The sequence below is a fragment of the Oryctolagus cuniculus genome, chromosome 1 (assembly GCF_051225735.1).
Source record: "Oryctolagus cuniculus isolate XC-2025 breed Fujian yellow rabbit chromosome 1, ASM5122573v1, whole genome shotgun sequence".
NCBI classification, from domain to species: Eukaryota; Metazoa; Chordata; class Mammalia; order Lagomorpha; family Leporidae; genus Oryctolagus; species Oryctolagus cuniculus.
Genome location: NC_142867.1, coordinates 128860598 through 128877071, shown reverse-complemented (window position 1 = coordinate 128877071; position 16474 = coordinate 128860598). Strand labels below are relative to the sequence as shown.

General features: G+C 40.7%; 1 protein-coding gene across 2 annotated transcripts in view; it reads right to left on the bottom strand.

Moving 5' to 3' along the window:
• The window catches only part of LOC138843701 (beta-galactosidase-1-like protein 3), a 67332-nt gene that overhangs the window by 39379 nt on the left and 11479 nt on the right, over positions 1-16474 (bottom strand). For both annotated transcript variants that reach the window (XM_089314578.1, XM_070048412.2), the window contains exons 4-7: positions 6181-6249; positions 5483-5578; positions 4148-4256; positions 1958-2050 (exon numbers count right to left, since the gene is read on the bottom strand). In XM_089314578.1, the coding sequence (XP_089170704.1) occupies positions 1958-2050; positions 4148-4256; positions 5483-5578; positions 6181-6249 (367 nt within the window). The remainder of the gene's footprint in view (positions 1-1957; positions 2051-4147; positions 4257-5482; positions 5579-6180; positions 6250-16474) is intronic.

Genomic DNA, 16474 nt, shown 5'->3' with positions numbered 1-16474 from the left:
CACATAATTAATATCCCCATGGGAAAATAGAGCAGAGTTTTTCAGGAAACACCTGAATGTGGCTATAAGATAAAGAGAGGGAAGGAGAGGAAATCTAGGAAACCTTTTGTGCTTTAAGGGGAGATTGAGGCTGTGGAGCAGAGGTCAGCATTGCAGTGTTTGCAACTTACCTGGACCCGACCAGGGAAACAAGGAAACCTGCCATGTCTTAAGGAAATGCGTATTTAATTGGAAGTTCATTGGAAAGATGGCCAGAGAGCCAAGGGTCCTTCCTGTCGGTCTCTTTCTTGAGGCATATCTCAGCAAAAGAGACAGTCAAGTGGCTGAGGGCATCATGTTAGTGAAATAAATCCGGCACAGGAAGTCAAATATCTCATGATTTCCCTCATGTATGTAATTTAACATAATTGATCTCAAAGAAGCTGATGATAGAATGGTGGTTACCAGAAACTGAGGAGAGTAGTGTAGGAGGGAATTGGAAGACTGATTAATGGACACCAAGTAATGATTGGGATAAAGAAATTCTGATCTTCTATTGTGAAATAAGGTGACTATAGACAAGGGTAATTATAAGGTAATATAGACAAAGGTAATAATTAAAAATGAAATGCCAGGAGACAGGCATTTGAGTGTGTTCACCATAAAGAAATGACACATATTTGAGGAGAAAGATTTGTTTATCTTGATTTGAGCATGACACATTGTATGTGTGTATCAAAGTATGACAGAACATCACTGGAATATGCACAATGGTTATATATCAGTAAAAAAATAAAAAATTACAAATTTTATTAAAGAATTTTTAATGTTAATTGAGGAAAAAATAATGGTACCTGCATTCAAAGCATGAGGGATCTATGTCAGCCATAAGCAAAGTAGAAACACTTTGTCCAGTTCCACAAGGGACAGCTGCCAGGCAGAAGCCAGCACCTCCATGGAGCCACACCCTGTGCTTTCCACCTCTTGTGTGCCCAGCTAGTGAGATCCACACCCACTCTATCCAGGTCTTTCACTCAAGTTCTCCTGGTGTACAAAGCTAATGTGGCAGGGCAGGCCAATGGGTCAGACCAGATGACGCCCCTCATCCTGTTCATTATACTGATCAGGGATCCAGTTGAGACTGAAACCTTTCAGCCCTTGAATGTGGGAATTTAGGGACAGGGAGGGGATTGCAACATCAGACAGGACAACAGACAGGGCTGTAGTTACTGCCAAATCTGAGATGTTAATCTAGGGAAGAACAAAAGGAGACTACAAGTCTCAAGGCCACAAGCTAGTAACCACCATCATCAAGTCAGAGATCACCATATCCCGTAAATGTACATTCACCAATACCCAAGTTCAATGAGAATGCTGGATCATAGCAATAGCCAGCAGAAAGGAATGATATTTTCATTCCATTCTTTTTTTTTTTTTTTGACAGGCAGAGTGGACAGTGAGAGAGAGAGAGACAGAGAGAAAGGTCTTCCTTTTGCCGTTGGTTCACCCTCCAATGGCTGCCGTGGCCGGTGCACTGAGGCCGGCGCATTGCGCTGATCCGAAGCCATGAGCCAGGTGCTTCTCCTGGTCTCCCATGCAGGTGCAGGACCCAAGGACTTGGGCCATCCTCCACTGCACTCCCGGGCCACAGCAGAGAGCTGGCCTGGAAGAGGGGCAACCAGGACAGAACTGGAGCCCTGACTGGGACTAGAACCCAGTGTGCCGGCACCACAGGCAGAGGATTAGCCTATTGAGCCGCAGTGCCAGCCCATTCCATTCTTTCTATCATCATAGAATTAAGTACATCCAGAATGTCCTAATGATATTGTAAATTCACAGAGAAATTGAACTTAAGGTTAAATATTCTTATCATGCACAGTGTTCTTATCAGTGAGGGAAGAAACCAGAAATAAGTGCTAGAAGGAAATAGATTAAAGAAGAAAGCATGCAAATGTGGAGACCCACCAAGTGTTCTTACCTCTAGGATATAAGACATGTAGTGTTTGTCCTTATTATATGCACCATATTCGTTCTCCACTTGGAATGCAATGACGGGACCTCCCTGATGGTACTGAGAGACAAGCACATGGTCATTGATAAATGAAGCTACTAAGGTTGAAAGTTGGAGTGTCTGAGTTTGCTGTTGTGGACATGTGGAGCCATGTTCCCTAAAGATCTGGCCTCTATCCTCTTGGGCACTCAAGATGCAGAAGTCAGGCTATCCCTAGTGGTGTGGGGGTAAGAGCTGCCACAGGCTCCCTCTTTTTCTCACGCCAACGATCACTTGAATTAGAGCTCTCAAATCCACAACTCATCTCCTTACCCACGCTACCCATGATCCAACCTGCGAAAGCTTAATTCACATCCAAACATTCGTGTGTTAGAAACCGTTTCCAAGTCTAATAGTAGTAGAAGAAGGAGGGCAAGCATTGGGAGTGAATTACGAATGGATGAGTTCATGGGGTGGCCACCACTAATGGTCCAAATGGTGGCACTAATGTCTCACAATTTGACGTCCACCAGGTTTCACAGTATTAAGAAGCTCCATAACCAGATGCTGAGCAGGTGCTGGGGCCATACTTGGAGACTTTCCTAGAACTAAGAGTCAAATAATCTGTCATTCTCTAGGAATTACTTGAACTCAGAGATTTTTTTTGTAGTCAAAGAAAATGGGTCGAGACACCATGTGTTATTTAAAGAGGCACACCTCCTCTCTGCTCTCACATAGGGTGATGCAGTCACGTGCCGAATCCCAATGCTTTCACCACCAGCTCAGGAGCGTGGCTCTTGGCACAGCTCCTGACCTGAGTCCTTGATCTCTCTCTCCATTTGAGTGGCCTCCAATATCAAGAACACTTAGTCAGGGTCCTCATGCACATCAGAGTGTGAAACGGTAGAGATTTGCAGAATGTGCCCCACCAGTCATGATTCGTTCACTCAATCGTCCTGTTCCTACAAAGTCACCAGGTATGTTCATGCACATCCCGTTCTTTGCCACTCGTAATCGTTCCTCAAGCCACGTTGGCAAAGCTTGTAGACCATCATGCCACCTATCTGCCACCATTGAGGAGCTGTGCTCAGTTTAAAGCACTTTGCAGAGTTAGTCATCTAGAGTCCTTCCACTGTCAGTGCATCGCCTTCTCCTTGGAGCCTCTGGGCACTGACAGCAGAGAGAGCTCTTGGGAGCAAAATCCTGATATTTTCATTCTCAATACAAAGTCCCACAGATATAAATGCTTACAGAGAATCTGCCAACCACAGAAGCAATAGGTTATTTCAAGCAAAAGGATTGGGCTCTGGAGGGGGCACAGGGGAGAAAGAGTGTGTTTGGAAGGTCCCTTCTCAAACCACATTTAGTGCAATTTCCTCTTCACTCTACCCCAGGCATGTCCTGGGCTTCTACCTCATTCCATCTCTTCCTGTCTGTTACTTCTCCAACTGGGATCGGGACCAACAGCTTGGCCTGGCTAATGCCTTCAGAACCTTCAGGTCCCTCTGGGGAAAACATTCCCTGGACCTCCCTGTCTGCTGAAAGCCATGAACTGTCTTCTGCCTGCCAGCAACAGCCAGAGTCTGAACCATTGTAGACATTATCATCCTCAGTGTTGTGCATATAGATCTATAACTTGATTCTATATGTATTAGAAATTTCCTGCACAGTGCAGCAGTGTCTAAGCAAGTTCTTTGTGTCCTGCACAAATTCATGGCTTTTACTCAGGTGGGAAGGCAGACCTGACTTTCACCACCAAGTGTTTGCTGCCTTCTGAGGGTGTTTACTAGCTGTTAGCTTACAGTTAGTTTTGTGCTAACTGTGAAACAACAAAGGTGACATTAGAGTGAAGCCAGGTCTGATGTGTTTCACCACATTTGCGAATATGAAGTGCGAGCCAGCCTCCGGGACAACACTAGGTGCAGTTCCTGTCCTCTGTGATGTGAGCCTTCCATTTGAGTGATCTCCATCATCAAGAACATTTATTCACCCTTGGGGAAAACCCACAGGAGAGGGCACATCAAAACTGCTGACCGAAAGCTGATGGTGCAGTATCTAAATGTTCAGGAATGTCAGCTTCATGTAGCACCTGCGCTGGATGTGGCCTATTTTTGGTTTGGCCAGAACAAGTTAGTTCCCTACAGTGAGGGAGAGAAGGAAACATCTCCTGGGCCTTACCTGGAGAGGAGCCATTCTGGGAACCAGCTGATCAAAATACCTGTCCACTGCTTCAGTAAAGCCTTTGTCTGTTGTCCTCAGTCGGGACTTGCGGTCCTGCAGTAGCCAACTGGAGGTAGGAGGGGCAGGCTCAGTGCAGAGACAGGAAGGAGGAGACAGGTGCATGTGGCCACATAGCATGGCCCCCAGTGCCTTCTCAGAGCCCCCTTATCAGCTATCACCTCTGAATCCAGGTCACACCCAGAATTCTGCTGTACTCAGGGTCCTTCAGTGACACACAGCTTGATCTTCAACTACTCTCAGCCTGAAGGATTTACAGGAAACCATCCCCTGCAGCTACAAAGCCTCTGATGACCCCAGAAGAGCTCTGAGATTCATTTGTCTTGAGGGCGTGAGCCTGCATAAACCAAGTCTCCTAAGCTTTTTCTCTCATACATTGAGTGCTCTTTTCTTCTCTTTTCAGCATGTTGAGAACAATTTTCATGAGTACAGTGTCTGTTCTTTGTGGACAGGGTCATGTTTCTCCTAAGACCTAAGGTTTAAAGTGCTGGGTGGGTGCTATAAGTCACAAACCCTTCCCCGCCTGGTCACTGGAGAAGTGCCTGCTCCCCAGCTGACCAGCACAGGGAATGGTCTCTTCCCTAAACTTCCCAGCTCCCTCGGGCCCCAATGCTCTCTCCTCCTGAGCTGGATGGGAGAAGCTGCCAATCATATAGAAAAGCAAAACTTTTTGTGAGCCTGAGGATAACAACTCCTCATTGGAGGCACAGGTATAGGTGAAAACAGGAGTCCCATCAATAGCAGAGGTCAGAGAGCAGGATTCTCAAAATCTCATCCAATCTTCAGGAGTCTGGGCTTAAAAGCAACAACAAAGATGAGCAAACAAGTCTAGGAAAGTGAGAAGCGAATGGACTGAGGATCAGTGGGTGGAGGAGATGGCAACAACAGAATAAAAAGCAGAGTGATTACACTGTTCCATGCAAGCTAAAAACTTCTAGGTCTTTTCTTCTCTCTGCAATAGAGTAGCAAAGGTGGACGTACAACCTGCCTGTGGGGAGAAAAGATGAAAGATCACCTGCCCCTCCTCCACCCTCATAGCCTGGGAAGGCCTGAGACTCGTGAACTGGGGCAACCATCTCCACTCCCTTCTTTGCAATGGGGATGAAAATGGCACATACCCCTTGCTACAGACTGCACCTAAACCCCATGACCCAGTGCTGGACACATGTACTTGATCGGTGAAGTCTGTTCTCATTATAATTAGGGTGAAATTTTGCTTTTGAGAAAGAAAAATAGTTTACTAATCCACAACCCTAGTGTCAGAACCAAACTTACCTAGGTAAGCCTCCAAGGTCAATCTCACCACAGATGTAGGGGCCTGGACGCAGAATCACCCATAGGCCAATCACTTCTGCCATCCGCACAAAGGCCCTAGGATGGTAGAACTACTCAGCACCATGATTGAGCATAGAACCTGGACAGGAGGGAGCCAGGTGATGCAGCTGCCTGCCTCTTCCCCATTTTCTCTCTTCCAGGGACACAAGTGAGAGAAAACTCAGCCCGATCCCTAGCAGAGTAGGGTGTCCTTACTCAAGACAGAGCCCCGAGATCCTGACAGCTAGGTTTCCACTGCTTACCAGCCTCGGGAATATCTAGATAGCACCACGGGGTCGTGAGGAGGAAGAGCATCAGGCCCAGTGTGGGGAGTTACTTCAGTAATCTTGACTCAATGGCCTTGCTAATCTAGAGGGCATCACTGCCCCCTCCCAAGGGAGTGGAGCTCATTGCAGCAGTTGGTCACACCTTATTGGCCCTTGGTTATTGGCCCCTCTGGTCTGCAGTGCAGAAGGAACCCCAGAAGCTATTGACCCTGACGTCTGGGGGAACAGGTAAAGATAGGGGAGCATCCTATGCTGGGTACTGAGAGCAAGGCTCTCAACACAGAGGCAGGGCATGCCTAGTGCTCCCCATCTGCCCCATGGAGCCACCTCTTGGCCTCCTCCTCTAGCCCCAGGGCCATCAGCACCACATACTTCAGGTCCAGGTTTCCGGAAAAGTCAAATTCGCCTCTTTTTGGCTCGTGAAGGTTCCAGGGAATGTAGCTGCAAGACATAAGAAAAAAGAAGCCTAAGAATTTTATGTATTTATTTCTTTATAGATTGGCAGGTCAACCCCAAACACAACCTAAAAACTGGATAGTACTATGCAATCAGCAGCAATTACCAATGGAATTAAACCTCTATCTGAAAAACAGTTAAATCTTCAATAATTTAGTCCTCTATTACCCAATTGTAGTACTATGGTTCTAGATTTATTGGATTTTTGTATGAATTCTCCTGCTCACTGCCTCATTCTTTATCACATCTACTCAAAATACATGGACAAGGAAAAACGCAATTAGAATAGTCCACATGTGTACAATTGTTGCTCAGAATTAATAAAAATATGAACAAGTAAAGAGATACAATACAGTATCCTGGACCTTAAGAAGACTGATTACCCATGTCCACCCACATAGGCTGAGGGTATAGAGTAAAATGGAAGTGTTTTCTGTTTTTTACTTAACAGATTCTGAGGATCATTTCTCTAGTAACATATTTCCAATAAGCATTATGGAATTTTGTGCACCACAAAGATTTTTGAGGATGCATGTGTTGCATTATAGTAGGACTGATTTGAAGAATTTTTCAAGAATGAAGGAGGAGTTGGTTTGCATCAGAGTTTAAATACACACAGAAAAACCTGGACTCTATATTGAGGGAATAGAATGAACAAATTATGTTAAATTCTATGTGCAACTGGCTTTACAGGTAAGTGGCTGACACAGAGGCTAAGTTGCTGCTTGAGATGCCAGCATCCCATATTGGACTCCAATTCCAATTCAGCTTCCTGCTAATGTGCACCCAGGGAGAGTGCTGTTGATGACTCAAGTACTTGGGTTCTTGTCCCCAACATGGGAGACCCAAGTTGAGTTCTGAGTTCAGGCTGCCCTACCTCTGGCTGATTTTGGTTTTCAGCAACAAACATGGAAGTGGAAGATTCATATTCTCTCTCTCTCTCTCTCTTTCTCTCTCTCTCTTCCCTTCTCAAATAAATTATTTTTTCAGAGTGATAATAAAATTGAGATACATAAAACAAAACATTCCCCCTTTATCAGAATAGCCAAATAAAGTATCTCAACATGGATGAAATGTTTGAAACTGATATTCAAAGCATGATGTAGCAAATTCAGTGGGACAATGATCACAGCAATAATTACTGGCACATTCATATCTTTGAAGGCATATATTAGAAAACAGAAAGACGAGGAAATAAATTAATCTAAATATTTGACTTAGAAGATAAGAAGCCTAGAGGAGAAAGAGGGGGCAGATAGGAAGAGAACAAACATGTAGGAAGAGCATGAAGAGAAGACGGCTGCATTAGATGAGGCACTGCAGGAAGAAGAGGAGGAAGCAAACAAAGCAGAATAATGCAAATTACACAGAACTCAGAAGTTGAGAATTAGAACGCCAAATACGAAGGTGATTAACAAAGCAATCCAGCTAGTTACTGGAAGAGACAAAATTCAGATGATACAGAACCTCCAACTAAACTAAAATCTCTAACAAGGAGGCAGAGAAAACTGATGACTGAGTAAGATTATCGGGCCATCTCTCCTAGTGGCAACAATAGCAACTCACACAGCAAGCCTTTGCCACAACAGCCACAGAAGCCATGCAGGAGACTACAGCGTCAATTTTGGTATATTAATAAGAAATGACACAATGGAAAACAGGAAGTAAAAGAAGAAGTTCCATCATCCCTCTCCCAGCTTCAGGCAATTCAGTGTAGAGACACTCTTTCCCTGGGTGAGGAAAAGACAATAAACTCCAGACTATAACCTTGAAATCCTGCACCATTCCTGCTACAGGGAAACCAAGCATCAGACATGGCCTCAGCCTTCATTAACGAAGAAGGCAAGGGATGATTATCATCACCACCACCTCCAAGCTTCCGACCACAGCAATCAGGACTCTGGCCATGGTGGGGTAGAGGTGGGAACATGAGCTCGAGACATCCAATTGCAGGAGACTTACTGGACCCCAAATAGACATGATCCAATAAAAGCCGCACCATAATGCATTGTAAGCAAACTCTCAAAAGAGTATTCTAAACTTTGTATTAGCAAGGTCCTAGGTCACTTTGTAGAGCATTCCTATTTGATGATCTGCAGATTTTCATAGAAATTTTCAGGTCAGGAGAGAATGGAATGTTATATTAGCTTCTGAAGGAACATGACTGCAATCCAAGAATACTTTACCCAGAGAAGTTATCCTTCAAAAGTACAGGAAAATTAAACACTAAGACATGCAACAGCTGAAATATTCATCCCCACCACACCAGCTTTTCATAAAATATTTAAGATATTCTTTCATACATTAGCACTAGAAAATATCAACTTTCATAAAAACATATGAAGGTAAATCACACTAGAAACAAAGCAAAATATTAAAAATAAACAGAAGAAGGTTCAGCAAAATGATAGGATTAAGAGATTATGAATGAATAATAAACGTGATTTGACTAAATCCACCAATTAAAAAGTATAGAAAATGGATTGAAAGCAAGACCCAATCACATGCTGCCAACATGAAATTTATTTCACTGTAGTAAAGACTCACACATAAAAGAAAGGGATGCAGAAAGATATAACACAAAATTGAGGAAAAAGCAAGTAGAAGCAATTATCTATATGATAAAATAGATATTAAGACACAATGCATAAAAAAGCACAAAGATGGTCCTCACCTGATGATCAAGGGATCAATTCAACAATAATACATGAAAAATGTGAATGTGTATGAACCTAATGTTGGTGAACTTCATCTTTCAAAACAAACATTAGAATTAAGTAAGAGGCCGGTGCGGCAGCTCACTAGGCTAATCCTTTACATGCGGCACCGGCACTCCGGGTTCTAGTTGCGGTTGGGTGCCGGTTCTGTCCCAGTTGCTCCTCTTCCAGTCCAGCTCTCTGCTGTGGCCTGGGAAGGCAGTGGAGGATGGCCCAGGTCCTTGGGCCCTGCACCCGCATGGGAGACCAGGAGGAAGCACCTGGCTCCTGGCTTCGGATCAGTGCAGCGTGCCGGCTGTAGCGGCCATATCGGGGGTGGGGTGAACCAATGGAAGGAAGACCTTTCTCTCTCTCTCTCTCTCTCACTATCTAACTCTACCTGTCAAAAAAAAAAAAAAAGAAAAAGAATTAAGTGAGAGATAAACTCTAATGGAGAAAAGAAAAAGAAGAGCATTATGTAATGAATAAGGGTTCAATGAAACAGGAAGATGGAATTATACTAAATGTATATGCATCCAATACCACAGTGCCTGGCTAATTAAAAAAATGTTAATGTATCTAAAGGAAGACATACACTCTAATACAAGAGTAAAGGGGAATTCAACACTGCACTTTCATCAACTGACAGATCAAGTGGACAGAAAAATCAACAAAGAAGCAATAGAGCTAATATACACTATGGACTATTTATCCAAAGAGCTAAAATCAATCCCTAGAGAAGGGATAGTTTCTTCAACAAATTGTGATGGGAAAATCAGATCTCTACATGCAGAAGTATGAAACAAGAGCCCTACCTTACCTCATATACAGAAATAAACTCAAAATGAATAAAGAATCTAAATCTATTACCTGGTATCATGAAATTACTAGTGGAGAACATTAGAGAAACTCTGCAAGACATTGACATAGGTACAGACTTCTTTGAAAAGAACCCAGAAGCACAGGGAATAAAAGAAAAAATAGACAAATGGGATTACAGCAGTCTATGAAGATTCTGCCCTGCAAAGGAAACACTTAGCAAAGTTTAGAGGTAACAAACAGAATGGGAGAAAATATTTGCCAACTATGAAACTGATAGAAGATTAATATCCAAAATCTATAAAGAGCTCAAGAAACTCAACAACAACAAAACAAACAAATCAGTTAAGAAATGAACAAAAGGACTTGAGCATTTTTCAACAGAGGAAATTCAAAGGGCCAACAGTCACATGAAAAAATGCTCAGGGGGCCAGCGCTGTGGCATAGTGGGAAAAGCCACAGCCTGCAGTGCAAGTATCCAATATGGGCACCAGTCCTCATCTTGGCTGCTCCACTTCTGATGTAGCTCTCTGCTACGTCCTAGGAAATCAGTAGAGAATGGCTCAAGTCCTTGGGCCCCTGGAACCAAGTGGTAGACCGGAAGAAGCTCCAGACTCCTTGCTTTGGATCAGCAAAGCTCTGGCCATTGCAGCCATTTGCAGAATTATCAAGTGGATGGAGGACCTCTCTCTCTCTATGTAATTCTGCCCTTCAAATAGATAATTAAATCTTTAAAAAAATGCTCAGGATCACTAGCCATTAGGGAAATGCAAATCAAAACCACAATGAGGTTTAATTTCATCCCTGTTAGAATGACTCTCATACAGAGATCAACAAACACTAAATGATGGTGAGGATGTGGGAAAACAGGTATACTAATCCGCTCTTGGTGGGAATATAAACTAATGCAGCCATTGTGGAAGACAGTAGGGAGATACCTCAGAAAGCTGACAATAAATATGCCATATGACTAGGCAATATCACCCCCTGGGAATTTACCCAAACAAAAAGAAATCAGCACATGAAAGTGTTATCTGTATCTTCATGTTTACTGTAGCTCAACTCACAATAGCTAAGATATGGAATTAACCCAGATGCCCATTGACTGGTGACTGGATAAAGAAAATGTGGTATATACACAGGCAGTCAAAGCCAAAATTAACTATTGGGATTGCATCAAATTGAGAAATTTCTGTACTGCAAAAGAAACAGTCAGGAGAGTGAAGAGGCAACTGATAGAATGGGAAAAATATTTGCGAACTATGCAACAGATAAAGGGTTAATAACCAGAATCTACAAAGAGATCAAGAAACTCCACAACATCAAAATAAACAATCCACTTAGGAGATGGGACAAGGACCTCAACAGACATTTTTCAAAAGAGGAAGTCCAAAGGGCCAACAGACACATGAAAGATCACTAGCAATCAGGGAAATACAAATCAAAACCACAATGAGGTTTCACCTCACCCCGGTTAGAATGGCTCACATTCAGAAATCTACCAACAACAGATGCTGGCGAGGATGTGGGGAAAAAGGGACACTAACCCACTGTTGGCGGGAATGCAAACTGGTTAAGCCACTATGGAAGTCCATCTGGAGATTCCTCAGAAACCTGAATATAGCCCTACCATACAACCTAGCCATCCCACTCCTTGGAATTTACCCAAAGGAAATTAAATTGGCAAACAAAAAAAGCGGTCTGCATCTTACTGTTTATTGCAGCTCAATTCACAATAGCTAAGACCTGGAACCAACCTAAATGCCCATCAATGGTAGACTGCATAAAGAAATTATGGGACATGTACTCTATAGAATACTATACAGCAGTCAAAAACAATGAAATCTGGTCATTTGCAACAAAATGGAGGAATCTGGAAAACATCATGTTGAGTGAATTAAGCCAGTCCCAAAGGGATAAATATCATATGTTCTCCCTGATCGGTGACAACTAACCGAGCACCAAAAAGGAAACCTGTTGAAGTGAAATGGACACTTTGAGAAACAGTGACTAGATCAGCTCTTGTCCTGACTGTTGATGTACAATTTAATACTTTATCCCTTTTAGTATATTTTTGTTCTACTTAATACTATTGGTTGAACTCTGTAATTAATACACAATTATTCTTATGTGTTTAAATTTAACTGAAAAGTGATCTCTGTTAAATATAAGAGTGGGAATAAGAGAGGGAGGAGATGTAGAATTTGGGACATGCTCAATCGGACTTGCCCCAAATGGGGGTTAGAAACATTCCAGGGGATTCCAATTCAATCCCATCAAGGTGGCATGTACCAATGCCATCTCACTAGTCCAAGTTATCAATTTCAGTTCACAATTGATCATAATGATAGGAATAAGAGTCAAGGGGATCACATAAAAAAGACTAGTGTCTGCTAATACCAACTCATAATTAAAAAGGAGAGAACGATCCAACATGAGAAGTGGGATACACAGCAGACTCATAGAATGGCAGATGCCCTAAACAGCACTCTGGCCTCAGAATCAGCCCTTAAGGCATTCAGATCTGGCTGAAGAGCCCATGAGAGTATTCTAGGCATGGAAAGCCAAGACAAAGCAAAACAAAACAAAACAAAACAAAAAACTAGATGAAAGATCTGCGAATGAGATCCCAGGGGAAAGAACAGGTCATCAAAGAAGGAGGTACCTTTCTCTGAAGGGAGGAGAGAACTTCCACTTTGATGACCTTGTCTAACAAAGATGAGAGCCAGCAAACACAAAAGGCCTCCATAGCCTTGGCAGCTCATGACAAGAGCCTAGGGTGATTAATGACGCTATAAACAAGAGTGTCAAATTGTTAAGTCAATAACAGGAGTCACTGTGTACTTACTCCCCATGTGGATCTCTGTCCTTAATGTGTGGTACATTGTGATTTAATGCTATAACTAGTACTCAAGTGTTTCTGTGTGGGTGCAAACTGTTGAAATCTTTACTTAATATATGCTAAACTGATCTTCTGTATATAAAGATAATTGAAAATGAATCTTTATGTGAATGGAATGGGAGAGAGAGCGGGAGATGGGAGAGTTGCAGGTTGGAGGGAAGTTATGGGGGGAAAAGCCATTGTAATGCATAAGCTGCACTTTGGAAATTTATATTCATTAAATAAAAGTTAAAAAAAAAGAAAGTGTGGTATATACACACTATGGAATACTATTCATCTGTAAAAAAAGAATGAAATTTTGTCTTTTTCAACAAACTTCATGCAATTAGAAACCATTATACTTATTGAAATAAGCTAGTTTCAGAAGGACAAATATGATAAATTTTCCATGAGCTGTGGTAACAAATAGAATATAAAAATAATGTAATATATATGTGAAATTGATATTTTCAGATTTGATTATTGTTAAAACCCTGCCTGTACTACTGTTGAATAACAGTGTTTTTTCTTCTTACTATTTGTTGAAATTTACTTAGTGTAAGGTTAATGTTATGAGTATAAAATAGCCTGAAAGTAGATCATTGTAAAAATTAAAGGAAAGAATGAGAAAGGAAGGGTAAGGAATTGTGGGAAAATGGGTGGGAGTGAGGTTAGGGTGGGATGTATTACTATGCTCCTACATCTGTATATATGAAATCTGTTCACCTTAAAAATTAAGAAAATAAAAAATAATAATTTCAGTCAGTAAATACTGACTAATGAAAAATAAATAAATAAACAGAAAATTTCCAGTACAGTAATATGGTGAGATTTTTACACCTCATTTTCATCAAGGAACAGAACATTCACACAGAAATCTGAAATTTAAACTACTCCAGAGAACAGCTGGACCTAAAAGACATTTAAAGAATAAGCCATCCAACAGCTCAGAATACACATTCTTTTTTTGCAGCATATGGAATATCTTCTCTGATAGATCACATTCGACCACAGAACAAGTCTCAACAAAGTCTATAATATTATTAAGCTATGACATATAGCCACAATGGAAAAACTACATCAACTGCACAGAAGCTCTCTGGAAACTTTATAATTATATGGAGACTGAGCAACATGTTTCGGAATAAACATTAGAGGACTAAAGAAATCAAAAGCAGAAATTTAAGTATTCCTTGAGACTACTGAAAATGGAAATGTGACATACCAAAACTTACAGAACACAGGGAAAGGAGTACAAACAAGGAAATTTATAGCAATATACATGTATTTTTTGAAAATAAAAAGATACTGAATAAAAAATCTAATAATTTATTTTAAGGAATAAAAAACTCAAGTTAGAAGAGGGAATGAAACAATAAAAATAAAAATATCAATGAGTGAAATATAAATTAAAAAATAACACAAAGTTTCAATGAAATGAATATTTGAGTCTTTTAAGTGACAAATAAAATGATGTCTTACATTATCAACTAACTAAAAAGATAAGAGGGCTTAAATAAAGTCAGAGATGAAAAAGGACACACTACAATGATACCACAGAAATACAAAGGATCACTAGGAGCTGTTATCAGCTCTATATGGCAATGAATTTGAATATCTAGGATGGTAGGCAAGTTTCTGGGATAGATATAATTTTCCATAATTAAGCCCTGAAGATAGACAACTGGAGCAAAAGAAGAAGGAGTTGTGGGATTGAATAGGTACTCAAAGATTATCCTTGGACTAGATATGTTTGCTGCTAACTTTTACCAATGTTTTTTAAAAATATTTATTTATGAGGGTGATTACTGATGCCATAAACAAGAGTGTCAATTTGTTAAGGAGTCACTGTGCACTTACTCCTCATGTAGGATCTCTGTCCTTAATGTGCGGTACATTGTGATTTAATGCTATAACTAGTACTCAAGCAGTATTTTACACTTTGTGTTTCTGTGTGGGTGCAAACTGTTGAAATCTTTACTTAATATATACTAAATGGATCTTCTGTATATAAAGAGAATTGAAAATGAATCTTGATGTGAATGGAATGGGAGAGAGAGTGGGAGATGGGAGGGATGTGGGTGAGAGGGAAGTTATGGAGGGAAAAGCCACTGTAATCCATAAGCTGTACTTCAGAAATTTATATTCATTAAATAAAAGTTAAAAAAATAAAACCTGAATAAAAGGCAAAAAAATATTTATTTGTTTGTTTTATTTCAAAGGCAGAAGTAAAGAATTAGACAGACAAGAAATTCCATCATGTGCATCACTTCCCAAATGCCCACAACAGCCAGAATTGGGCCAGGCTCAAGCCAAAAAACAGAATTCAAATATTAAATTCCTTCATGGATGCCAGGGTCCTAACCACCTGAGCAACCATCTGCTGTCTTCCAGGTTGTGCACTAACAGGAAAGTAGAATGATAAATACAGTAGGGACTTGAACTCAGCTGTCAGATATGGGATCTGTGTTTTGCAAGCAACATCTTAACCACGATGCCAAACACCTGTGATTCTACCAAATTTAAAGGAAGAACTAGTGGCAATTCCTTTTGAAGTAACCTACAAAGTTGAAGGGACAGAAATCTTTCCAAAATCTTCCTACATGGCCAACATTACCTTGATCACAAAACAAGTCAAAGACACAACAAGAAAAGAACACTACAGATGAATAACTATGAGCAGGGATGGAAAAATTCTCAATATGATACCAGAAGATTAAACCCAACAACTTATGAAAAATTCATTCAATATGACCAAGTGGATTTAATCTAGGAATCCTGGAATAGTTTAAGCTTTGCAAATTTATAAACATAATACATCACATCAACGAAATGAGGAATAAAATTGCATTATTAACATATCCATGTGTCAGAGAAAAGTGTGAATTCCGCAGCTGTCGGATGGAATGTTCTTTAAATGTCTTTTAGGTCCATCTGAGCTCTAGTCTACCTAACTCTCATATGTTCCTTATTGAATATGAAGTGTCAAAATCTCCCAATATTACTCCACTGGAGATTTTTTGTTAATTTATTTTGTTTTGTTTATTGACTAGTCAATATTTACTGAGTGAAATTTTCTTTTTATTTTAAGGTGAACAAATTTCATATATACAGATATAGGAGCATAGTAATACATGCCATCCTAACCTCACTCCTGCCCATTATCTCACACTCCCTCAGCCTTTTCCCCCAAAATTCATTGTATATACTATAACCCCTGACTACCTCACTTGTCGGTGCATAAACAAAGGAACTAAAATAAGCATATCGATGAAATGTCTGAAGTCCTATGTTTATTGTTGCAATATATGTAATAACCAAGATATGAGATAACCTAGGTGCCAATCAATGAATGAATGGCTAAAGAAAATATGATTTATATACAATATTGGATGTTTTTAAACCATCAAGAATGAAATCCTGTCCTCTACAGCAAAGTGTGTACAATTGGACACCATATTACGTGAAATTAGTCAGGCACATTAAAGCTAATGTCACGTTTTGTTTATTGTATGGCAGCTTAAAGGAAAGCAGGAGAAAATCCACCCATCTGGATGTAGAATAGTGATGACTTGAGGTTGGGAAGGCTGGTTTAGGGGAAAGGTGTCTGGAACAGAGAAGTTTATTAACAGATAACAGTCAGGTAGAGGGATACGTATTAGTTCTCAGAGTACGGGAAGGGGACTACCATTCTCAACAACATTTTTATTTTGTGAAGAATACAAGAACAACTTGAAAATTCTTGACATAAGGAAATAATGAGGAGGTGGAAATGTTATTACTGTAGTTTGTTTGGTACATGCTGCATATATGC